The 25,720-nt window shown below is 43.8% G+C and overlaps 1 protein-coding gene across 1 annotated transcript in view; it reads right to left on the bottom strand.

Annotated features, from left to right (window-relative positions):
* Positions 1-25,368, bottom strand: part of LOC117368563 (vomeronasal type-2 receptor 26-like) — a 33,525-nt gene extending 8,157 nt beyond the window's left edge. The window contains exons 1-3 of the mRNA XM_033962294.1: positions 25,163-25,368; positions 21,190-21,367; positions 18,646-19,443 (exon numbers count right to left, since the gene is read on the bottom strand). Coding sequence (XP_033818185.1) covers positions 18,646-19,443; positions 21,190-21,367; positions 25,163-25,368 — 1,182 coding nt within the window. The remainder of the gene's footprint in view (positions 1-18,645; positions 19,444-21,189; positions 21,368-25,162) is intronic.
* Between the last annotated feature and the right edge of the window lie 352 nt (positions 25,369-25,720).

Below are 25,720 nucleotides of genomic sequence, written 5' to 3'. Positions count from 1 at the left end.
CTGACTGTGCATCCAGTCTTTCTTCCCTTCTTTCAGCCTGTATGCTTCCTCTCCTCCACACCTCATTCCCTCCCCCAACTTTTCCTTCCTCTCTCCCTGCCCTTTCTTTCTCTCTGCCTCCCTTTCCTTTTTTTCTGTTTCTCTTCTTTCCTTCTGTCTCCCTGCCTGCCCTTTTTCTTTCTTTCTCCCTGCCCTCCCCCAAGACACTGCCACTGCCATCGGGGACCCAAACTGCCATCGGGGACCAGGACCCAAACCGCCACCAATAACAGGCCCGAAAGCCGACGCCAATAACACGCCCAAAAGCCGACGCCGCCCCAACCTCTCCCTGCTTCGGCCGACCAGCATCGCGAGGAACTGTTGGGGGAAATGCTGCCGGGTCCTGCCTTCGCGGAAACAGAAAGTAGGCAGGACCCGGCAGCAAGAAGAGGAAATGCTTCACTAACATGTCTCCCGCCTTAGCCCGTAGCGAACGCTTGCTTCAGGGCTCTCAACATGTGCGTGCAGGCTTCCCTTCTCCCCCCCCCCTCCCCCTCCCCGGGCATAACTTCCGGTTTCGGAGGGAAGAGAAGAGAAGCCTGCACGCACACGTTAGAGCCCGGAGCATAAGTTCGCTAGGGGCTGAAATCTCCAAGCCGGTTTTTTGGGGTTTTTTTTTTAATGTTCAGCAGCGGCAGATGACAGCTGGGCGGACCGCCCAGCTAAAAGGCCCTAGGGAGAACACTGGAGAGGAAGGCTGATCGGCCCGTAGATCAGGACGGCAACACGAGTGCGATCGACTCGAGTTGCCTTCCTGAGCTACTGGTCGATCGCGATCGACGCGTTGGGCACCCCTGCTGTAGAGCATTTTTTTAGCGCTGGCTGTGGCTAAAAACCATACAACAGTTTTGTAAAAGGGGGAGAGGCTAGTTTGTGATTACTTATTCCATACTAGGCGAAGGTGTTTTCTGTGTTCTGTTTGTATGAAAGACATGTTTTTTTGTTAGCGTTGACTAGCCTTATTTTGGCGCAATGCATCAGGCATGGTTCTTGGGAGCACCTTGAATTAACCTGATTTGAATCTCCTTATTTTCTGCCAACCTTCTTTTGTTTTACGTTGGATTCTTTGGTGGACTGTTTTCCTTGTTGTTTCGTTGCAAATTAATATACATGGAGTGAAATGTACTAGAGGAGTTGTTTGTTTATACATACAAATGGGTTACAATTGGTTGATGTAGAGTGAGGCAGTTGAGAGGCATTGTAAACTTGGTTATTAATATAGACATATTTTGGATAGTATTACTGCTTTACAAATATTTGAACACTTACATATAAGCATGGAAAGGGTTCAGAGTTAAATTCCTGGGTAAGTAGGTGGGAAGGGAAGGAAGACGGATTTGTTCAGAGATGTTTGGGGGTTGCATAGAAGAAAAACTGTGCACTGGTATACTTATCTTTGTTTTGAATTTTTTTTAAAAAAAAGAAATACAAGTGGAAATAAAGAAGTAAAGAAGAAAACAGATAAATGGGGGGCGGGACATGGGTGGGGTAGGAGCGAGGCAAGGGCGGGGTAGGGCCAGGGGTCCCAGTGTACTTGTATGCCTAGGGGCCCTCAAAGAATCCTGCCCTGCCCACATGCATTTCCTAAGAAGACAGCACCTAATGCCCCACTTTTCGCCAGATCCAGCCACCCCCGTCGAGCGAATGCAGGGGTTGCCGAGTGCCATGTTGCAGCATCGGCTGTTTGGGAGCATAGATGCCAGCATCTCAGCACAGGCCTGCACTGGGGAGATGGAGCTGATGGAGCTCAGTGGTTTAAGGGCACTTCTTCCATATTCCCAAGGTGGTGCGTTATATTGCTTATGATGGTTAGGTATGTCTGCATATTATCCTATCAGTGCCAGTGGTGCCCGCATGGTGCTTTGGGGGTTGGGCTTAGGGCAGAATGCACCGGAAGTGGAGTTGCACAGAAGCTGCAAAAGGCAGCTGTCACAAGGGAAAATGGAGTCTCATGCAGCATTTTGGGGCCTCCAATGCATATTAAGTGAATTGTTATATATATAAGAACATAAGAACATAAGAAGTTGCCTCCGCTGAGGCAGACCCTAGGTCCATCCTGCTCAGCGGTCCGCTCCCGCGGTGGCCCATCAGGCCCATTGCCTGAGCAATGGTCTATACCTATCTATATCCCTCAATCCCTTTTTCTTCTAGGAATCTATCCAAACCTTCTTTGAAACCATTTAATGTTTTCTTGTCTACAACAGCCTCTGGAAGCGCGTTCCATGTATCCACCACCCTCTGAGTGAAAAAGAACTTCCTAGCGTTTGTTCTAAACCTGTCCCCTTTCAATTTTTCCGAGTGCCCCCTTGTACTTGTGGCGCCCCTTAATTTGAAAAATCTGCCCCTGTCTACTTTTTCTATGCCCTTCAGGATCTTGAAGGTTTCTATCATGTCTCCTCTAAGTCTTCGCTTCTCCATGGAGAAAAGTCCCAACTGCTTCAATCTTTCGGTATATGGGAGATTTTCCATTCCCTTTATCAGTCTAGTTGCTCTTCTTTGTACTCCCTCAAGTACCGCCATGTCTTTCTTGAGGTACGGTGACCAGTACTGGACGCAGTACTCCAGATGCGGCCGCACCATTGCACGATACAGCGGCATGATGACTTCTTTCGTCCTGGTTGTAATACCCTTCTTAATGATACCCAACATTCTGTTTGCTTTCCTTGAGGCCGTGGCGCATTGCGTCGATGCCTTCAGTGTTTCATCTACCATCACTCCCAGGTCTCTCTATATACTAGTATTTTAGCCCGTTACATTAACGGGTGCTAGAATATGTGTCTTTCTGTCTTTCCTTATTTCTGTCTCTCTCTCCCTCCCACTGTCTTTCTTTCTGTCTGTCTCTCTCCCTGGCCCCTTTTTTCTGTCTGTCTTTCTGTGTCTCTCCCTGCCCCTGTGTCTTTCTTCTTTTCTTTCTGTCTCCCTTCCTCCCACTGTCTGTCTTTCTTTCTATATATCTGTCTGTCTGTCTCTCTCCCTGCCTCCTATGCAACAGCATTTCTTTCCACCACTTCCCTGTGCAGCAGCCACAGCAGCATTCCCTCTCCCTCCATTTCCCTCCCCCCACACTATTTCCCTGTGCAGCAGCAGCGTTTCCCCTACCCCCCTTTTCCCTTCCCGTGGTCTGGCCGGCTCCTTAGTCCCTTTCCGCCCCCCTTCCCTTCCTGCGGTCCCGATAAACCTGCGACTCCAGCAGCGTCTGCAGCACTCTACACACGCTGCTTCAGGGCCTTCTACTGCCCTGATTTGCTCTTCCGCGTCTCTGATGATGTCATCAGCGACGTACCAGAGCAAATTAGGGCAGTAGAAGGCCCTAAGCAGCATGTGTAGAGTGCTGAAGACGCTGCTGGAGTCGCAGGTTTGGAGTTGGGACCGCGGGAAGTGAAGGGTGGGTGGGAAGGGACTAAGTGATCCGGTCGGATTACGGGAAGTGAAGGGGGGGGGGCGGCAAGGGAGTAAGTGAGCCTTACCGATTGTGTGGAGAGCAGGGAGTCCAGCGCTGGCGGCCAGTCCTGCGCATGAAGGTAGGGGCTGGGGACTCACGCATACACACTCCTGTGGCCATGGACCTACATCTCATGGATCAGGAAAAATGGAAAACGCAAGTAGGAATGCGCATGCACGGCTAGGGTTTTATTATATAAGATATATATATATTGTCACAACCCTAACCGTAAAGCTAGGCTTGTGCCAGGAAAGGCTATTCCTAACCCTGGCCTGGCCTTGAAGAGGGCTAACCATTGTGACAGGCTAGACACCAGTGGTAGGGAAAATTCTGAATTCCCATTCAAAGCCCAGCTCACAAAACCCTGGGGAGGTGAGGAATCTGGAGGGAACAGCCTAGAACAGCCTCTGAGCAAATCCACCAGCTCAGCCTACCCACAGCTGCAGGGCTTAATTAGAAGCTCAGGGAAATCTCAGACCAAGCTACAGTCTGCCCTGCCCCTGCACAGAACAGGGCATGGTCGCCTCAGTGCTTTAGAGGCAGCACTGAGGAGGAACCAGTCAGTCTACCCTGGGTCAGCCCAGGAAGGAGGTTCACAGGACAGCTCTCCTGAACCTCAGAGCTTTCAGGATATTGAGATGGTGGATGCAGCCCCTGTCTCTGAGGCCAACCAGCTAGCTATTCCAGAACCTATGGAATTTATGGACACTAGCATGGATACTGAAGCATGTGAGATGGATGAAAGTTAAGTACACAGTCTTTACTCTTTGTGGTGCTTAATTTTGTGAACTTTTTGGGGTTTTTTTACTTACCTGTTTGGAGCCGGTGAGCAGTGCTGGGCTCTCACTGCAAAGGTGCCTAAACTTGGAAGCCTGGTTTATTTTGCTTGAAAGTTTTTGTTTGTGTTTGCCTTTTTGAGGATGGAGTGTGACTGCAATATGGACTCTGTGTAGGGTGATAGTGGGGAGAATCCACACAAGATCCTGGGTGGGATTGTGGGGCCATTTGTGGCATCTGTTTAAATGCAGATTTGAATAAGTGGATTCGGCTACTCCCCTCCCCCACCAACTGCTTTGAGTTGGTTGGGACAGGCCTGCCTCAATCCAGGCCTGAGTACAACACTTTCATTCCTCAAAGAAAGTGCTATAGGCTTATTCCAGTCCTGCTTTGTGAAGGCAGGCTTATGAAGACTGGACTATTACAGACTAAGAAATTACTTACCTGTGATACCTGTAAAGAAGATGTGGGCTTGTTTTGGATTTAGCAGCCCGGTGATTCTTTTATGTTTTCTTTTGTTCATGAAGTCAATGAACTAAACCCTGAGAAGGGTATGTGAACTCAATAAATTGGGACGCAATTTTATTTTGAACTTTATTGTTCCTGACCTGTTTTTGTGGTTCTTTATTGACCAACACACCAGCAGGACTTCCAGCATCTTCTGGAAGCACGAAGACCGCAGGCTATTCTGGGCGCTGACCGGGGCCAATAGTTCAAGCCGGCTCCGGCGGTGTCACAATATATATATATATATATATATATATTAGCGGATCCTGGTCTGTGCAGTCACATGGCATTGTTCACATTCTTGGTCAATGGCATCCTAGGGCCTCTAGTGGTCAAGATCAGAATCCTTGGGTTTGTTTTGGATTCTACTCTTTCTTTGACTAATCAAATTAACAATATATCAAAAAAATGTTTCTTTAGTCTTCAGATGTTGAGGAGGGTCCATCGTTTTTTCCATCAGCAACATTTTGCCGTGTTGGTCCAGGCTATTTTATTGATTCATCTCTATTATGTTAATTCCCTTTATATCAGTTTAAGTAAGTGCAGTTTAAAGAGATTGCAGCTTATTCAGAATATGGCTGCTAAATTAATATTTGGTAAGAGTAGATATGATCTCCATTACTGAAGATATCTTTATTAATTTGTGCCATTTTGTAAAACAGTGGTAAATGTTATTAATATTGTTGTTCTCAATACCATTCTGCATCCTCATTCAGGCCTGCAGTGGCTATTGCATTTGCTTCAAAAATCAAAAAAGATATAGATAGATTCCAGAACTTGGTGGCAACAGGGATGGCTGTGTAACTGCTGAGCTCCTCCCTTGGGCACACGTACTGCTTATTATTTGATATTTTATTTCCTCCTAGCAGTTTTTTTTTTTTATTGAACCCAGATGGCCTCAGGAAGAGAGACACTAAACTGACTAAAGTAAACCTTAAGTTAGTATACCGCATCAGCTCCAGAATCATAGAGTTCGGCACGGTTTACAGGAACTGGTATAAAGAAGGAACTCCAAAGTAAGAGTTACAGGAACTTAGTATAAAGAAGGTTTAGAGGGACTTAGTATAAAGATAAAATACCATAGAGGGAGGAAGTATTACATTTTTGAGAATAGCCAAGTTTTCAGATGTTTTCGGAATAGTTGGAGGGAGCCCAGATTCCGAAGTGGGATAAGAACATAAGAATTGCTGCTGCTGGGTCAGACCAGTGGTCATCCTGCCCAGTTGTCCGCTCATGTGGCGGCCCCTAGGTCAAAGACCTGTGCTCTAAATGAGTCCAGCCTCACCTGCATATGTTCCAGTTCAGCAGGAACTTGTCCAACCCTGTCCTAAATCCCTGGAGGGCGCTTTCCCCCACGACAGACTCCAGAAGAGCGTTCCAACTTTCCACTACTCTCTGGGTAAGGAAGAACTTCCTTACATTGTACGGAATCTATCCCCTTTCAACTTTAGAGAGTGCCCTCTCATTCTCTCTACCTTGGAGAGGGTGAACAATCTGTCTTTATCTGCTAAATCTATTTCGATCATGTCCCCTCTCAGTCTCCTCTTTTCAAAGGAGAAAAGGCCCAGTTTCTCCAATCTCTCACTGTACGGCAACTCCTCCAGTACCAAGCTAAGTAACAAAATTGTTTATTGTTTTGAGTTAGTTAAGTTTATATTTATTTTGAAACAAAAATTTCACAAAACACAGAGCACAAAGCAAGTCTGATGAGGATGAATATGCCATTGGAGGCACATTCTAAAGACTTTGCTAAAATACATATTAAAAGTTTTGATTATAATTTTTGCAAATTTATAATAGATACTGTTTTTTTACTTGTGGAACACTTTAAAAGCTGCAGTAACACCTAATTGCTTCTAGTAAGACAAGAATGGAGGTGAAACTTAAACATCTATTAGTTTCATGTAAGAACTTAATCAGAGGTGGAACTTAGCATCTAATCAAAGTAAAAAACTTAGCACTGAGTCCAATCCTTAGCATTGAGCACAACTTAACATCTAATTAGTTTCATGTAAGAACTTAATCAAGGTAAAACTTAGCATTAAGTCTAATCATGGTAGAACTTAGCATTAAGACCAATCTTTCCTGCATAAATAGTGTCGGGCGGAGGAAGCAGGGACAAGATGGAGGAACACTTCCTTCTTCCTCTGCCTTGGAGAGTCGTTGGGGGAAAAACTTTTGGCGGCCCTCAAATGAGCTGAAGAGGAGAAGGGGCTCTGAAATGAGCAGAATCAGGCCCAATCTTTCCTACACAAGTGGCATTGGGTGGAGGATGGAGGGAAGCTTCCTCCTTCCTCTGCCTTGAGAGGCGCTGGAAGAAAAAACTTTTAGTGGCCCTCAAATGGGCTGAAGAGGAGCAGAGGCTCTGAAGTGGACAGAGTTAAGCCCAATTCTTCCTGCATGAGTGGAGAAGCTTTTGGCGGCCCTCAAATGGGCTGAAGAGGAGCAGGGGCTCTGAAATGAGCAGAGTCAGACACGTTTAGAGGCTTCATTTGGTGCTCAGGGATCAAGTAAATGATCAACCCTGACCATAGAAACATAGAAACATAGAAAAAGCGGCAGAAAAGGGCTATAGCCCACCAAGTCTGCCCATTCCAAGTATCCCCCCCCTGAGTTTACTCCCTTAAAGATCCCACGTGAGTATCCCATTTTCTCTTAAAATCCGTCACGCTGCTGGCCTCTATCACCTGGAGTGGGAGTCTGTTCCAATGATCCACAACTCTCTCGGTGAAGAAATACTTCCTGAAGTCTCCATGGAGCTTCCCTCCCCTGATTTTCAGCGGATGCCCTCTGGTGGTCGAGGGTCCCATGAGCCGGAAGATATCATCTTCTGATTTGATGCGTCCCGTGATATACTTATATGTTTCAATCATATCTCCCCGTTCTCTTCTTTCCTCAAGTGAGTACAGCCGCAATTTCTTTAGTCTTTCTTCATACGTGAGATCCTTGAGCCCCAAGACCATCCTGGTTGCTGTTCGCTGAACCGACTCGATCCTCAGCACGTCCTTTCGGTAGTGTGGTCTCCAAAACTGAACACAGTACTCCAAGTGAGGCCTCACCATGGCTCTGTACAATGGCATCATAACTTTAGGTCTCCTGCTGACGAAACCTCTGCGGATACACCCCATCATTTGTCTTGCCCTGGAGGAAGCCTTCTCCACTTGATTGGCAACCTTCATGTCCTCGCTAATGATCACTCCTAGATCGCGTTCCGCTGTGGTCCTAACCAAGGTCTCACCATTAAGTACATAAGTTCTACGCGGGTTTCTCTTTCCCAGGTGCATTATCTTGCATTTTTTAGCATTGAAGCCAAGCTGCCAAGTAGTTGACCATTGTTCCAGCAGCAGTAGATCGTGTGTCATATTATCAGGTAATATGCTTCTGTCTACTATGTTGCAAAGTTTGGCATCGTCGGCGAACAGTGATATCTTTCCTCTAAGTCCTTTCGTCATATCTCTTATGAATAAGTTGAATAAAATCGGACCCAGGACCGAGCCCTGCGGCACTCCACTTATCACGTCCGATGCTTTGGATGGCGTACCGTTCACCACTACCCTCTGATGTCTGCCGCTCAGCCAATCCCCAACCCATGTAGTTAGTGTGTCTCCTAATCCTATCGATTTCAGCTTGTTCAGTAATCTTCGATGAGGGACGCTATCAAATGCTTTACTGAAGTCCAAATACACTACGTCCAGTGACTCTCCGGCATCCAGTTGTCTAGTAACCCAGTCAAAAAAGCTAATCAGATTAGATTGGCAGGATCTACCCTGGGTGAACCCGTGTTGGTGTGGATCACGCAGTTTTTCTTCGTCTAGGATTGTGTCAATATTCTGTTTGATCAGTGTTTCCATGAGTTTACACACTATAGACGTGAGACTCACTGGTCTGTAGTTTGCTGTCTCTGTCCTGCAGCCCTTTTTGTGGAGTGGGATTACGTTGGCGGTTTTCCAGTCCGAGGGGACCCTTCCTGTGCTTAGGGAAAGATTGAAGAGAACAGATAATGGTTCTGCCAGGACTTCCCTTAACTCCCTTAGCATTCTGGGATGTAGGTTATCTGGTCCCATGGCTTTGTTTACTTTGAGTCTTGATAGTTCGTCGTAGACGCTACTGGGTGTAAATTCAAAATCTTGAAACGGGTCTTTCTGGTTATCTTCCGTCTGCAGCTGTGGACCAACTCCTGGCTCTTCTCGGGTGAATACTGAACAGAAGTATTGGTTTAGTAATTCTGCCTTCTCAGAGTCTGATTCTGCAAAGTTACTGTCCGATTGCTTCAGGCGTACTATCCCATCTTTGTTTCTTTTCCTGTCACTAATATAGCTGAAGAAAGATTTATCCCCTTTCTTAATTTTCCGTGCTAGCTCTTCCTCCATTCGGAGTTTGGCCTCTCTGACTGCTGTTTTGACAGCTTTAGATATGTCTAGATAGTCCTCTTTCGCCCCCGTTCTGCCTAAATGTTTGTAGGCGATAAATGCGTCTTTTTTCTGTTTAACTAGGTCTGAAATTTCTTTACTGAACCATTGGGGTCTTTTGTTTCTCCTGCGTTTACTTACTATCTTTATGTATCGGTCTGTTGCTTCGTGTAGTATGGACTTCAGAGACGACCACATGTCCTCCACATTCTCAGTTTTTGCTTGTTTATGTAGCTCCTGCTGGACAAAATCTCCCATGCTGTTGAAGTCTGTACCTCTAAAGTTGAGAACCCTTGTTGCTGTGTTTGTCTTAGGGAAACCTTTCTTAAGGTTGAGCCATACCATATTATGGTCGCTGGAGGCTAGTGTGTCTCCTACTGAGACTTCCGTGACGCTATCTCCGTTGGTGAGGACTAGATCTAGTAATGCCTGGTCCCTGGTGGGCTCCAACACCAATTGCTTGAGACGTGCACCCTTTATGGAGCTTAATATTCTTTTGCTGCTACCCGTAGTCGCGGAGAGTGTGTTCCAATCTGCATCTGGCATGTAGAAGTCTCCTAACATTACTGAGTCTCCGCGCAGTGTGATGTTCTCTATGTCCTCGATTAATTCCCTGTCTTTGTCTTCCTGTTGCCTGGGAGGTCTATATATCACACCAAGGTATAGGCATTTTTCTTTCCCTCTGGCCAGGTTCACCCAGAGGGATTCCCCGGTGTATCTAATATCTGTGATTCTGGTGGTTTTGATGCTTTCCTTAGTGTATAGTGCTACTCCTCCTCCCAATTTACCCACTCGGTCGCAACGAAGTAGGTTGTACCCTGGTATAACCATATCCCACCCATGCGATTCCGTGAACCAAGTTTCGGATATCGCTATCACGTCAAGATCGGCATTTGTTATCTCAGTCTCTAATTCTAGAATTTTATTGCCCAAGCTGTGTGCATTAACATACATAGCCCTCCATATCTGTGAAGAGATTCCCTTATGAGTTAGTGTGGCTCCCAAATTATCAGTGATCTTTCTCCCTGAAATATTGTGGGTATCCTTGGTACTTACCATGTGACTCCTTCTAAAGTGCCATTGCTTGGTAACTCCATGGAGATGTTGGAGAATTTAATGGAGAGAGTGAAAAATGTACAAGAGCTTTTACAGGGCAACTCATCAAAGTTAATCTCAGTCCAGGAAGAACTGACTAACATTACTCAACAAGTACAAATCTCTAATTCCAGGCTTGATGGCAGTGAACAGCGGATCACTGAATGTGAGATTAAAATGGTCCAGTGCCAGTCGGACAATAAAGCAGTCCTTGCTTTCACAAAGAAATTGGAGGATTTTGAAAACAGGGAGAGGTGAAATAATTTAAGAATTGTGGGACTTCCTGAGGGGATTGAGGGAAAGGATATGATCAGATTTCTGAAAGATTTTATTCCTAAGGTGCTCTCTATAACCTTTTCTCAGCCTCTGGAATTGAGAGGGCTCATTGGATTCCATCAAGAAAGAACAACACTGCTACTGGCCCCAGGCCCATAATATTTAAGTTATTGTGATTTCCACAAGTACTGGAAATTTTGAAAAGTGGCCAGGGAAAAAAAGAATACAGTGGTACCTCAGAATCCGAACGCCCAGAACTCAAACGTTTTAGAATCCAAACTTTTTTGTAGTAAATTTTGCCCCAGAATCTGAACTCTGCTTTGGAATCCGAACTCCCTGCACATTGTATATGTGTGTTTCTGCCCCAGATTCAAAACTCTGCTTTGGAATCCAAACTCCCTGCACATTGTATTTGTGTGTTTCTGCCCCTAAAATCCAGTGTATGTATTGTTAAAATTTGAGTTTGTGGGACCCAGGAATGGATTAATCCAGTTTCCATTATTTTCAATGGGAAAAATTGTCTTGGAACTCGAACATTTTGGAACTCGAACTGGGTTCTGGAACGGATTAGGTTCGGATTCCAAGGCATCAGTGTATACCATATTTTTTGCTCTATAAGACACACTTTTTCTTCCCCTCAAAAGTGGGTGGAAATAAGGGTGCTTCTTATGGAGCGAATGCATATCACCCCATAATTCCTTCGGCGATCCAACATTGTAGGGCAGGAGCTTTCAGCCTTCTGCCTTTCCCACTGGCGGACTTCCAAGCAGCAGCAGCAGAGCAGTGCAGAAGGCAGGTGCAAACTTATCGCTTCCTGCCTTGTTCCACGCTGCTCCGTGAAAGAAGGAGGAGAAGCAGTCCCACCTCCGCCAGTGCTCACCCTTCTGGCCATGCTGCTGATCGTCTCCACTCCCCACCCAGCCCATGAGTTAAGCAACTGACCTGGACAGGCTGTAGCCAGGGCAGGATTAACCAATAGGCCAAGTAGGCACGTGCCTAGGGCCCAAAATGTTCAGGGGGGCCCGATGAAGCAGGGCATCAGCATTGTTTTTTCCAAATGGCGATGGGCCCCTCCAGCATCGATTGGCAATGTGGGCCCCACCCCAATCGGCAATGCGGGCCCCCTCATCAACGGAAAGTAAGACAAGCAAGCAATGTGGATAAGAAAGGCAACAGGAACTTTAATTGTGCAAGCGGTGCTGCTTGCCCAAAGCTTCCCTCTGACGCATCTTCCTGTTTTCGCCTGGGCACATGGTAGGTTGGGGTGGGGCAGTGTACTTGTATGCCTAGGGGCCCTCGATGAATTAAATCCTGCCCTGGCCGTAGCCCCAGCATGTCTTCAGCCACAGAGGAGCCATGAGCTTCAGCTCCATCTCCATGCTCTTTGGCTGCCCCAGTCCTGTGCAGCTCTACCAGAGACGTGGAACAATTTCTTATGGCAGCTCTGATCAAACTACATTGTACATTTGCATGTTAGGTAAGCATGGCATTTAAATAATGAGATATTTCAGCGTTCTTTCCTATAGTTATTAATGAAAGAAAAGAATTTGCAAGTGTTAAGACACTTTGATTTGTTATTACTAATTTTTGGCTAAGGAAAATGCTTTTATTTTTCTGTAGGGTAATGCAAATATTTTTTAAAGGGTTGCAGGGCTGTGTTTTTGTTTTTTAGCCTTGGGTTGAAAAACATGAATGTTTTGTAGCCCTGCAAACACTATCCCCCTGTCTGCCTGCTTGACAGTAGCAGATTAGCGCAGTGCAAAAGTACGTTTGTGGACTCTGTCAGCTGTGAGGACGCGGTCATGTACAAAGTGGGTGGCGCCTCTCATAAGGCAAGCGGGAGAGACGCCGTGGCCATCTTTATTCATCAGTCATGCCTGCAGCAACAAGTTTCAGTTAGCGTTCATCCGGTGAGTGGCTTAACATGAAGAACTTGATTTTTATGGATTGATTTTTGTGATTGATATACAACAAGTAGAGGGTTTTTTTTAAAATACAAAATAGTTGTTTTGAGGACTGTTAATAGTAGGGTCACTAATGCTATTTTCATTTTGGCTTTGCATAAAGTGCATTAGGTGCATGAGGTGCTAGAGGAAGGAAAGTACTTATCTTTTGTGCCTGAAGGCTGCCCAATCGTTTCACACTCGGTTTCATCAGGGGCTATGCCTCCTTCTATTACTGCACCAAACTTTTTTTCACAAACTTTAACGGAGCCACAATCAAAAGTTTGGTGCAGTAATAGACTGAGGCATAGCCCCTGATGAAACCGAGTGTGAAACGGTTGGGCAGCCGTCGAGCATAAAAGATAAGTGTTTTCCTTCCTCTAGCACCTTATGCACTTAATGCACTTTATATTTATTGGAATCAATATTAAAAATATTTAAAAATATTCACAGCACAAGTCACTTTACCAAGACCAATGATGAATACACCACCCCAGTAAGGGCAGGAAAGATTCTTTAAGTAGTGCCTTGGATATTTGAGGTCTGGTAATTCAATATAAACTTGATATGAATTTGTTCTCTGGTTCATACTAGTTTTTGTTTTGAACAAATTTCTATTTTCTTCAATTCTATTTAGTTTTTCATAACAAGTATAAAAACTTAAATGGCTTTGGAAATAATCCAATAAGGTAAATATAATTGAATTAACATCAAATAGATTAATTAATTATTTAGTCCCCAACGTTTGGATCCAAGAACAAAGAAAATTAAAATAAAGCCAAACAAGTACTTAGGGCTCCTTTTACAAAGCCACGTTAAACTGCCGGCCACGCTAGCCGCTTCCGCCTCCTCTTGAACAGGCGGTAGTTTTTCGGCCAGCGCGGGGATTAGCGCGTGATGAAAAGTCGTGCGCGTTAAACCCGCTAGCGTAGCTTTGTAAAAGAAGCCCTTAATCTATTAGACAGAATCAGGGACATAAACCCCAGACAGCCAGTTCGCTACACTATGAGTGGTATAATTGAACCAATAGTGACTCCACTTCCTTCTCTGGCTGTAATAGACTCACATAATTGTTTTGGGTCAAAAATTAAAGAAATACAACATTTTGCAGGAATTTTTATAAGAAACTGAGCACCCAGAGCCAAAACTCTGGTTCTATAACTAAGAAAATCATTTCTTGCTTTTGTTTTTCTTTAGACAAATCAGGAAAAACACGTACAGTGGAACCGAAAAACTTATCATTCAAGTGCCTAAAGCAGGGGTGTCCAATGTCGGTCCTCGAGGGCCGCAATCCAGTCGGGTTTTCAGGATTTCCCCAATGAATATGCATTGAAAGCAGTACATGCACATAGATCTCATGCATATTCATTGGGGAAATCCTGAAAATCCGACTGGATTGTGGCCCTCGAGGACCGACATTGGACACCCCTGGCCTAAAGTATGTCCATAGAATTAAGTCCTTATCAAAGTGGGGCAAAAGTTACAATGAAAGTGGTTTTCTCTGTTATTATTAAAAGTGAGTCCACCAATGAATTGAATAAAGTATTTTTATAAAAGAAAAAATCATGAGAAAAAAATAAGCACAAAGAAGAAAGGATAAATGAATTGAAATAGTATTTAAACACTTATATGGGCAAAAAATACAGCAGGACTAATGAGGAGTCCATCCAGATAGAGTCCTTTGATCCTACTGGCCTTCTGAAGACCCTGTGGTTGAACACTAGCAAGTCTTCATACTTTTGTAAAAACTTTTTGCACTTTGATAGTTTGTTACTCCATTACTGAGGGCACTGCATTGGCTTCTGGTATCTTGGAGGATTCAATTTAAATGTGCCAGTGTTGTATTTAAAAGTTTATATGGGATCTTTGACCCATTACTTAATCTTTCTTTGAATTCTCAACAACCCCTTTCATCTAGAGGAATACATAAATTTAAATTAGTATTCCCTTCCACTAGGGGTATACATACCTTAGGTAGGCTTTCTCACTCTATGGCATTTGCTTTGCTAAAAATCTGGAATGATCTTCCTTCAGAAATTAGACTTCTCTCTTCTTTGACACTTTTTAGAATGAGTTTGAAGATGTATCTTTTTAAGAAATTCTTAAATGATAAATAAGGGATTGTAATAGATTAATTTTGTCCTATCATTGTCTCCTTTATCTCTTTGGTTAATTTTGTGAACCAGATCGAGTCCCTTTCTGGGAATGACCCGGTATATAAGACAAAGGCCTGGATTGATTGGTATTGGTTATACACATTCAATGAATATCTAATTACAGTGGAGCTCATTGCAATTCAAACAAATAACTAAAAGGGATAGATCTGATGGCTACTACTGCATGATCAAAGGGTGAGAAAGTATATAATTTGATAGGGGAAGAGCAGAGTCAGGAGCTGTTTAACCTGTGCTACTGGGAAAATTGCTGGGCGTGTGACAAAAGAAACAAAACTTATATATTATATATACTTGAATATAAGTCGATCTGTATATAAGTCGAGACTCATTTTCACCCCAAAAAGGAAGAAAAATGGTTGGCTCGAATATGTCGGGCGGCTTAATATTCAAATGTCCTGTCCTGCCAGTTTCTGCACTCAGCCAAACTCCCTGCCAAGTTGTGCACCCAACCCCCTTCCCTCCTTGCCCTGTACTCAGTCCCATTCCCTACTAGGCTGTGAACCAAGCCCCCCTACCTGCCAGACTCGGAACACTGTCCCACCTTCCTTATTTGTACCCTCTTCCCCCTAAAAATTGCCAACCTCATCAGTGATGTCACAATGGCTTGATTGTCCCATACTCCCCTCTAACCCAGCCAGCAGATTAACCCTTCCTCTTAACTTAAACCACTTACTGGTAGGCCAGAACAGGAGGGATCCCTCCCGTCTCCTGCCCTGGCCGACACTAATAATTACCACCCTCCCTACTTCCCTCCATCGTGTACCTGTTTCATGATGGTTCAGCATGTATCCCGCTCTGAAATCCTCCTTTGTAAAGGTAGTAGCCAGCGGCGCATCCGGGCCAGGATGCAGAAGCGAGCTTTTCATGCTACCAGCCTGCCCTGCACTGCTCCTTGATAGGCTGCCGTGAGAACTGCAAATCCTATAAGAACTTGCGGCAGCCTATCAATGAGCAGTGGAGGGCTGGCCGGCAGCACGAAAAGCTCGTTCCTGCGTGCCAGCCCGGGTGTGCCGCTGGCTACTACATTTACAATCTTTGGGAGGATTTCAGCGAGGGATACACGCTGGACCACTAATTTTGAAAAGGCGCTGGGTGGGGCCCGACAGAGCCTGAGTTCCTTTCACTCTCACTTTCCTGCCTCTAATCTCAGAGACAGGGGCCCTGGGCTCAGAGGGCCTGCAGCATGTGAAAAAGCAGGGACTCTTTCTCTCTGGCTTCGGGAGAAGAGAGGGAGGGCCGTGCTATGGAGGTGTTGGACTCCTTGCTGAAGGAGAGGGGCTTCCGATTGTCAGGGGAGAGAGGAGAAGGCTCTCAAAGCATTGTTATTCATTGCTGGCTACTCTTGCTGCAGGAGGAATCCTGATCAGCTACTCAGTATGCTACTCAGTGCAGCTCCTCATGCCATCAATGGGTAGAGGGGAGGGAAGAGGGGGAGGAGGGGACAGGTCAGAGCAAACAGCATTTAGGCAAGTCCCAGAGAGAGAGGGAAGTGGAGGAAGAAAGGAGAGGGAGGTACGGAGAGAGAAGAAAGAGTACGGGGTTAGGGCTCGATAGAGATGGGGAAGAGAGGATATGGAGGGAGAGAGAAGAAAGAAAGAGTATGTGGTTGGGGATAGATGGAAAAAGGGAGAGGGAGAGGTGAGGTCCAGATATGAACAGGGGGTAAGACTGGTGAACAATTCCAAAATAAAGGGAGAGCAAAGAAAATGCGAGAGCGAAGGGGGTGATATGATAGAGAACAGAAAGAGGGGGAAGGGTCATTCATTGACAGGAAAGAAGGGCAAGAACTGTAGCTTATATCCTTGCTCCCAGAGGAAAAAGCAAGAGTAAGTTCACAAGGGAAGATAGCGGGGCACAATGCTGGCGTCAGGGAGAGACAGAGGTATAGACAGACAGTGCAGGAAAGAGGGTGGCATGGAGCCTCTGGACCGCATAAGCATAGGGGTGAGGAAAGAAAATGGACAAGGAGCTTTGTACGAGCACCAGAGCTGAAGGAAGTGGCAAAGTAGGATTCAAGCCCCGCTTTAACTTAGTGAGCACACGGTAGACAGAGGGAAGAAATCAGTGAAGCTCCCGCTGAATGCAGGCACTGCTTCATCTTTCCAAGAAATTTAAGGCTATTGGAGTCCCACTGGCATGGCACTGCTGGATTGGCTACTTCTAGGAAACCGGATAGTAGGCTTGAGTCCTTTGTTCTGACCTAGTATGTGACCCAATTGGGGAGTGAGAGGGAAGGAGGGAGAAGGAAGACCAGAGAAGGGAGAGGAGAAGAAAGAGAGATGCCAAGACCTTGGGGCACTCCTGGACAACAGACCCTCTTATTAGATGGATGTTTATAGTTTCTGAGATAAATCCTTGTAGTTGGTAGTTTAAGTTTTTGGACATATGTGATTTCCTGCTAATCAAGTAGTGATTTTTGCACTTTTCTTTGCTTTTTGAAATTCTGGAACGCTGTGATTTTGCACTTGACACTTTGGACATTTTATTATAACTATTGTCAATTTTTGCACTTCTGAATTCATATTTATTAGATTTTATATATGTACAAAAAAGCTTATTGAGCTAGATCTAGAGCAGGGGTCTCCAAAGTCCCTCCTTGAGAGCTGAATCCAGTCAGGTTTTCAGGATTTCCCCAAAGAATATGGATGAGATCTATGTGCATGCACTGCTTTCAATGTATATTCATTGGGGAAATCCTAAAAAATCCGACTGGATTCGGCCCTCTAGGAGGGACTTTGGAGACCCCTGATCTAGAGGATGGTGTTATATGATATTTGTGAGTAACCTTGCAGGCACTTTAGGGTGCTGTATGCTTGACTAGCCCTAGTGAACATCTGACTTTTTGTCAAAAAGTTCCCATAAACTGATTGCCACCCTCTGCTATCTATTAAATTTTCTGAATCTATTGGTACTTCTAGCCTGTATTAATTAAGTAGTGCAAACTTGAAAGCCTATAGGTTCAAAACAGTTCCATGAATTGAGAGTAGGTCTGTTTCTTCCAGTTTATATGTTATGACCCTTCTTTTATAGAGTAGGCTTTTTATTACGAAGGAAAAGAGATACCAGACCAAGGAGAGAGAAGGGGAGGAGACAGATACCAGACCTGGGAGGAGGAAAGGAGGAAGGAGACAGATACCAGAGCTGAGGAAAGGAAAGGAGGAGAGAGAGACAGAGATGCTAAAATCTGCTGGAAGGGAGGGAGAGATGGAAGGGAGAGGCAGACAGTTTCTGGAAGAGGCATTGAAAGAGAGCAGATGCCACATGGAAGAGGCAGAGAGAGGGCAGGCAGTGGATAGAAGGAAGAGAATGATGAGGAAAGCAGCAAAACGACAAAGGTAGAAAAAAATTTCTATTTGTTTTATATATTTATGTTTGCTTTAGGATAAAGTATTATTGTAGCTGTGTTGATAATAGTTTATTAACATAAAATGGAAATAAAGTGATCCTGTTTATTGCACTAATTTTAATACAGTTTTTTTACTAATTCAGAGACCATAACTCCTTTCCTCGGGTCATGACATGGATAATGTAAAAGCAGTATAGTTTATTGACCTGAAGAAAAAGGTTTTAACCTCTTAAAGCTAATTGAGAAATGTATTAGTTTAGTAAAATGACGGGCACTAAATTTTCTTCCCGCCATACCCCTTGCTTCCTATCCAAATGCAAAATATAAATTGGTGGGCTTCCCAAAGCTCAGCCAGCTGAAGATATCTTTTTCTAGGAAGGAAGGGGGGATTTGGTCAGACACTTTGGAGGTTGTATAGAAGAGAAACTTTACACTGGCACTGTTATGGTAATCTTTGGTGTTTGTTTTGAATTTTAAAATAAAAGAAATAAAGTGGAAATAAAGAAGTAAATAAGAAAATGGGTAAATAAATGGGGCAAGGCAGGGGGGCATGATAGGGGGACAGAGGGCCCAGTGGACCTGTGTGCCTAGGGGCCCTTGACGAACTAATCTTGTCCTGAATTCAGGTTCTTACCTTCCATGGCAAAGAGTCCAAAACTTCCATATTTTCTCTAGTCCATGTAGTGCCATTTCTTGAGCCAGACATGATCATGTTATGCAGTGCGTGTGCCACGGCATACACAGCATTATACACACTGTAGCTGCTCCCAAAGAATGTGCCGAAACAGTGAGCTACGATACCTATCTCAGGTGTAGAGTTGCAGTCTCTTCTGATCTTCTTTGGGCATCTGCTGTCACACAGGACCTTCCACCAATGTTTACTATTGACATCACTTGCCAGCCTGACAGGTATCATCTCACGGATAAATTTATAAAAATTTGGCATAGCATTCTTATATGGTTTGAATATAAAGAACTTGTTCCTTATGTTAAAATGTTTTAGATTTTCTTTTTTTTCTACATGAGTTATAGTGATGAAAACCAGGCCCTTTTTCACATTTGCTTGAAGATTCCGTAGCTCATGTAGAGAAAATGCAGAATTTTTATAAAAGTAGTAAATATTTACAGCAGATGATTGGTTAATTGCTCTATAAAATTTCTGTAATTCTAAACTTGAGCAAACTCTGTAGTGAGAACAGATTTGATGTAATGCGATGCAGCCACCATTCCGTTCAATCCCTTCTTTCATGATCTTGATAGCTCTCACACTGCTTTCGTCATTGGTTGATAAGATATTGACCCATTTCCAGCCAAAATACTTCAGTAGCTTGCCTATCGCAGCACAGAGAAACAATTCATTGGGGACAGTCCGGTAAAAATAAGGATACTTAAAAGGGTCACTCATATAAAGATTCTGTGAGATATAACTGACCTGTCAGGAAAATATAAAATAATGAATATACAGTGGTGCCTCACACAACGAACTTAATTCGTTCCAGGAGCAAGTTTGTTATGCGAAAAGTTCGTTATGTGAAACGCGTTTTCCCATAACAATACATGTTAAAAAAAATAATTCGTTCTGTAGCATAAAATATGCTAAGATGACATAAAAAAAGATAAATTTATCTTGTTAGAGCTGTTAGCATGATATAGAGGGGATATATGTGAAGGGGAGGGGAGACAGGGGTTTTGTTGATCCTTGCTGTGTATTATAATCACCCCCCACATACTCCCCAGTACCTTTTTTAATTCCTCCCATCTTTCCCAGCCAGTGGCGTACAGGCCAGAAGCGCAGAGATCAGGAGCAATTCCTCTGCACGCCTGTGTGGGCCCATGCCGATCTCCGAATGGCTGCAGTTAGTTCTTGTGAGTCCCGCGAGAGCTGGCTGCAGTTAGTTCTTGTGAGTCCCGCGAGAGCTGACTGCAGCCATTCAGAGATCAGCGCAGGCCCAGGCAGTAGCACAGAAGGCTTGCTCTTGATCTCTGTCTGCGCTTCTGGCTGGGAAATTTGCTAGACCACCAGTTCGAGTGAGCGGGTGAGAAAGTTGCAGCAGTGGTGGCTTTTTTAAAAAAATATGTGGCGGCGGGGGGAGGTTTAAAAATATGCGGTGGCGGCGGGGGGAGGTTTAAAAATATGCGGTGGCGGCGGCAGGGGGGTTTAAAATATGTAGCGCCGAGAGAGGGCAGTTAAGGATGCAGCTCGGGCGACTTCGTTGTGTGAAACGAAGTTCGTTGTGGGAAGCAAGACCTGAAGTTCGTTGTGCGCAGCGTTCGCTGTGCGAGGCATCCGTTATGCGAGGCACCACTATATAGTCCTTTTTCATCTCTCTGAGAGAAGTTATATCACATAGGTCATAGGATTTAATAGTACATAGTTTGCAGGAGGGTACTTGTGTCTAGGCTCCTGTTAGTCTCTCCTTTATAAAATTGCTCTTTATGCAGATCATTTTATAAAGGGATGCATAATATACCTTATATTACATGCTCCCCCTTTGGGGATATTTAGTCATTGACACATAGACAGCCTCACATTAGGCCAACTTTCTTCCTCCCACCCTCCCTCACAAATCCAGAGAGGTACATAAATGTATTTGAATCTATGTATTTGAGTCTCTATCTTTTTTCTATATAACAACAGGGACAGCTGTTGCCCAGACTCACAATACATCTGCTAATTCTTCTCCTTCCTTTCCTTCCATAGTAAATAGATACTCCAGTGAACTACTAGTGGGATTTCCCACTTGTGGCTGTTCTACATATTTCTTGCTGAACCAGCTCCAGGAAAAAAAGGACATGGCTCCTCCCTAAATTGGAATATTATAATTCCCTCCACAAAGCTCAAGCTCAAAACTAGATGGGCCACTTCCTCAGCACATACCTCTTTCTATTTAGATTTGAATTTAGATTTGGGAGCAGGAGTCTCAAATGTTCTTCCTGCAACTGCAATGGAAAGAGCATTTTGGCAGCATGATATAGATGAATTCATTTGAAGAGGATTTATATATGCAAGGTTGGACTGTATAGGGTAAGGGATAGAATGTAAAGTAAGATTAAGAATATCTCTGACCTGTGGGTAGTGATATATCTAGAACATGTTGTAGAATGCATATGTTTCCTCATTTGTAAAGCCTTCAATGATGGCAGCCACTGTGCGAAATGAATTACACTTGAAATTTACGATTGTGCTCTGACCTGCCAAAATTTGCAAGGCTGATTCAATTATTTTCCTTGTATATGTAAAAGAATCTTTAATATGGAGCCCCAGTGTGATGTTGGGTAAGAGCTCTGAGTTGTTGTTAATTTCCTCCACCGCAGAAACAAAGGCCAAGAAGTTATAGTTAACATAATTAAAATATCTGTAATGACATTAAGATCATAATTTCATAACAGTGTACCTGAAATATTTGCAAAAATACACATATTTATGCGTATTTGTTTTTTTAATAAAATATCAGAATGCAAAACAAAACAAAACTATATCTCTTTTACCATGCAGTGTGAAAAAGAAACCTGGTGTGCTGAAGCCACTTGTAATGCTGCCAGGAACATGCAGCTTTTTCTATTTTTTTGATAATGGCCATGAGCTAATTTCCCCACTAAAGCAAGGCCATTAGATTGTGAGCCCTTCCAGGACCTCTTTTGCACATAGTATGAGCTCACACACTATTCCTGAGCTAATCAGTTAGCAATGCACAAGTGCTGATGGATTCGCATAGCTTTGTCCACCCTCTATTCCCTACAGGTATATCTTATCCTCTATAATAAAACCCTTACCCACGCATGCGCTGTTGATACAGCGTGATCCCTGCGTCTGTTATTTGTGCTTCCATGCTGAATTCGATTTCAGGTGCATGGGGCAGCTTGCGGTGCATGGGGCAGCTTATGACGGTTTGCGGCATGTGCAACAATTTGAGTGGCGGTGGTGGTTTGAAACCTGCGCTGCCACTGCCTGGACGCCTCTTCTCATCCCCGGACCAGCAAACCCAGCAGCCACGGGGCATTTGCTAGGCTGGCCCACTTCAATGATGCGAGATGGCTGGCCTAGCAAAAGCCCCGAGGCTGCCCAGGCTAGCGGATGCTGGACAGGGGGAGCAGGGTAAGGAGAAGGCCTTCTGCTGGACAGGGGGAGCAAGCAAGAGGTGCTGCTGGTCATGGGGAAGGTAAAAGGAAGGGAGAAGGCCTACTGCTGGACAGGGGGAGCAAAGAAGAAGTGCTGCTGGACAGGGGGAGGTAAAACGAAGGGAGAAGGACTGCTGCTGGCAGGGGGAGCAGGGAAGGGGTGCTGCTGGACAAGGGGGAGGTAAAAGGAAGGGAGAAGGATTACTGCTGGCATTGGAGCCCCCGTTTTGCATTCTAGGCATTAAGTTCCAGCTTAGGGAGTGTTTTGGAAACAAAGAGAAGTGCATGCCATTCCTAGGGTTAGGCAAGTTGAGTGTTGTAAGAGTGTTTATTTAACATGTCATCAGCAGATTACACACAAGCGGGTGCTGTAAATTATCAAGAGCTGTGGACTTTCCTTGAGTCAGGAATCTTCTTAAACCAGGAATTATTGTGAGCTAGCTGTAGTAGAGTAAGTTTTGATTAAGGTAATTTTATTCTTGTTAGATGTTGGTGTAGGTGGTTAGATATTTAATCATGTTATGTATTTCTAAAGGGCAGAGGTAGGCAATGCCAGTCTTCAAGAGCCGGAGCCAGGTCAGGTTTTCAGGATATCCACAATAAATATGCATGAGTTAGATTTGCATCTCAAGGAGGCAGTGCATGCATATCCATCTCATACATATTCATGGTGGAGATCCTGAAAACCTGACCTCGCTCCGGCTCTCGAGGACCGGAATTGCCTACCCCTGCTCTAGGGTGTCAGCAGCATAAATGCCCTGAAACAAGTTGCCTTAAATCATGTACCAATGTCTGGAGTTGAAAAGGGCATATAATGTTTGGACTATTTTTGAATTTTCTGGGTTCTCTGCATTTACAAGTTGGTGGTGACTGCTAACAACAGAAGTAAATAGGAAAATAGAGTCACTTGATTAAAGGCTTCCATCATAAGATCAGGACCTGGAATAGCTGCGTTATATAAGGTCATATGACCCAGGTTTCATAAGCAACTCTGATACCTCTCTTCCAATTAATAGAAAGCAGTTTTTTCAACAATTTGTTTTCACGTTCATTGCAACTCTAGGGAGTGATAGTAATTTATCTATTCACCTATCCCCCTTTTTTTTTGACTTGTTGAGGCCATGTGGGACAGTGTGTGAGAAACCCAAATAGAAGCAACGTTTCATGCTACTGATCCCATGGCAAACAATGGCTTTCCTTAATGTCCATTTCAAAAAACAGACTATGAACTTTTCTTCTTTGAATGAAAAAAGTATTTCCTCCTATTGGTTTAAAAAGTATCTCCATGTAACTTCATTGACTGTCCCCTAGTCTTTGTTTTCAAAGTATTCCCATGTAATGTAATTTAGTGTCTCCTGGTTTTTGTTCTCTTTGAAAGAGTGAAAAATTGACTCTCTCTTACTCTTACAGGGTATATATTTATCCTTCACTGATAAGTCTCTAACTCTAAAATTTGGAGAGTTCACAAAAGCAAAATATAGTTTCACAAACTGTTCACTCTTTCTATCCAAAAGAACATTTTATTTGGGAATCAGTGCTTCCCATTCAATCCAAGAACATAGCACCTTTGAAATTAAAATGATGAAATATTTTGACTTCTACCAGACAGTATTTAAAGATCTGGGCTTTATTTCATACTCCAAAGAAATTTAACAATGTTTTGCCACCTCTCTATCTCCTGTCCACCCACCCACCCACCCCTCCGTCTTCCTGTGAAACTATCAATGAAATGCTTACATGTTTCCTTTATATATACTGATATTTGTCACCATTTGCATCAAAAAATGCATTGAGTTACCATTTTTCCTTTGTTTTGTTTTATTTCTGTTACCTTGAAAAGTGAGCCAACACAGCCACCAACCATTTCAACATATACACAAAGTCTTACTCAGCAACTCAGTGGCATGGTCATGGTAGGAGGTACCCACTCTCTCCTTCTGCACCCCCACACTCCTCCTGTGTCCCTATCAAACATTTATCTACTTTTCTTCCCATATCTCTTTAACTCTTTGCCAGCATAAGTAGCACCTGCAACCTCCTGCCCACACTGGTCTTGGCTCTGTTTATCAGCATTACCCCACACCATCTTACATCTGATCAGCTAGTGATGCTTCAGTTTCAGTGGCATTAACCAGTCAAGTAGTGCTGAAAATCCAGGAGTAGCCAGCTCATCAGGAATTAACTAGGCAAGAGTCTCTCATGATGTTTAATTTGTTATCTAGAATTCCCTCCATTTTGTAAAGTATGTGCTTTAAATGTGACTGCACCTGCTATTTTGGGTGGTTGATTGAAAAAGGGAAATGCCCTGCCTTCTTGTGAAAATTTCATATATATTCACTGCTTTTCTCATCTTTTCAAAGCACCCCTCTGGGAAAACCTTCATACTGGCTGCCTAAATGTGAAAGAAGAAATGTACTTTTCATTGGGCAGGGGACATTTTCAAACAGGACTATCATAAGAACATAAGCAGTGCCTCCACCGTGTCAGACCATAGGTCCATCCTGCCCAGCAGTCCGCTCCCGCAGCGGCCCAAGCAGGTCACGACCTGTCTGAATCTACAGAAGGGGCCCCCTTGCCACCTTGGTTTCCTATAGGGTCCTATCTTCCCATCGAAGTCCTAACCCTCCGGTCTTGCACATGCACGACCTGGTTGGGTTTCTATCAAGGAATGTTCATCTGTTTTAAGATTGACAAAAATGCAAATATATTAAACTTCAGTTTAAAAAAATGATAGCATATTAGCAGTGTATGGATGATTATTTCTTGGCTAGTAAAAATTCACTTGCTACAGGTTATCATGAGTTTATGTGTTCAATGGTAAATAAAAATATTCATAGACAGAATGAGGACACCAAAAACTCAGATGTAATTATAAATGTAGTAATATCATATAAAAAAGAAGAAAAATGTAAACTCCTTATAAGACACTACAAAACATTCTTCATACAGGTACAAGTTATATTTCCAACAGCTAGTCACAGAGCAACTTACAAACAATTCTGAAATGGGAGGTAATGCACAATGCTACTTACCCTGAGTATTTAAAAGATATGGTCTTGCTAAAGGATTTAGTTAACTCAACTTCATACTGTTGAACAAAACCCCCAATTATAATGTCCCCATCCATATAGTAGCCATCTTCTGAAAAGTTCATGTACAGCTTTGGACATCGGCTCTCAATTGGTTTCCAGAGATCAGTGTAAAATATGAATAAAATCAAAAGGAGGTCAGCTGCCATATTTCAAGGTGAGGAACAACTGCTCTTTCTGTTCTGTCACTTTGGGAAATTTCTAGTGGAAGATTCTGCACGTCATGGTGAAATCCACCTTTTTAAATCTATGTATTATGTATCACGCAAGAAGTTTCAAACTGACACTGAGAAGACACTTTGATGGACACAGATCACATTATGAATGGACCAGAGAACTTCTCCTGATGTTGATGTGAACGCTGATCCGAATGAGTATCCTGCAGCTGTGTGGGCCTCGTGTGATCTTTATAGGTCTCTGCTCCTGAAAGGTTCAGCCTCAGGAGATTTCATCCACTAACTTGTGCATTTGATATTAAATATAGATTGTTTTTATAAACTT

Source organism: Geotrypetes seraphini, chromosome 10 (genome assembly GCF_902459505.1).
Source record: "Geotrypetes seraphini chromosome 10, aGeoSer1.1, whole genome shotgun sequence".
NCBI classification, from domain to species: domain Eukaryota; kingdom Metazoa; phylum Chordata; class Amphibia; order Gymnophiona; family Dermophiidae; genus Geotrypetes; species Geotrypetes seraphini.
The sequence above is the reverse complement of the archived record's forward strand: the minus strand, read 5'-3'. Positions and strand labels throughout refer to the sequence as shown.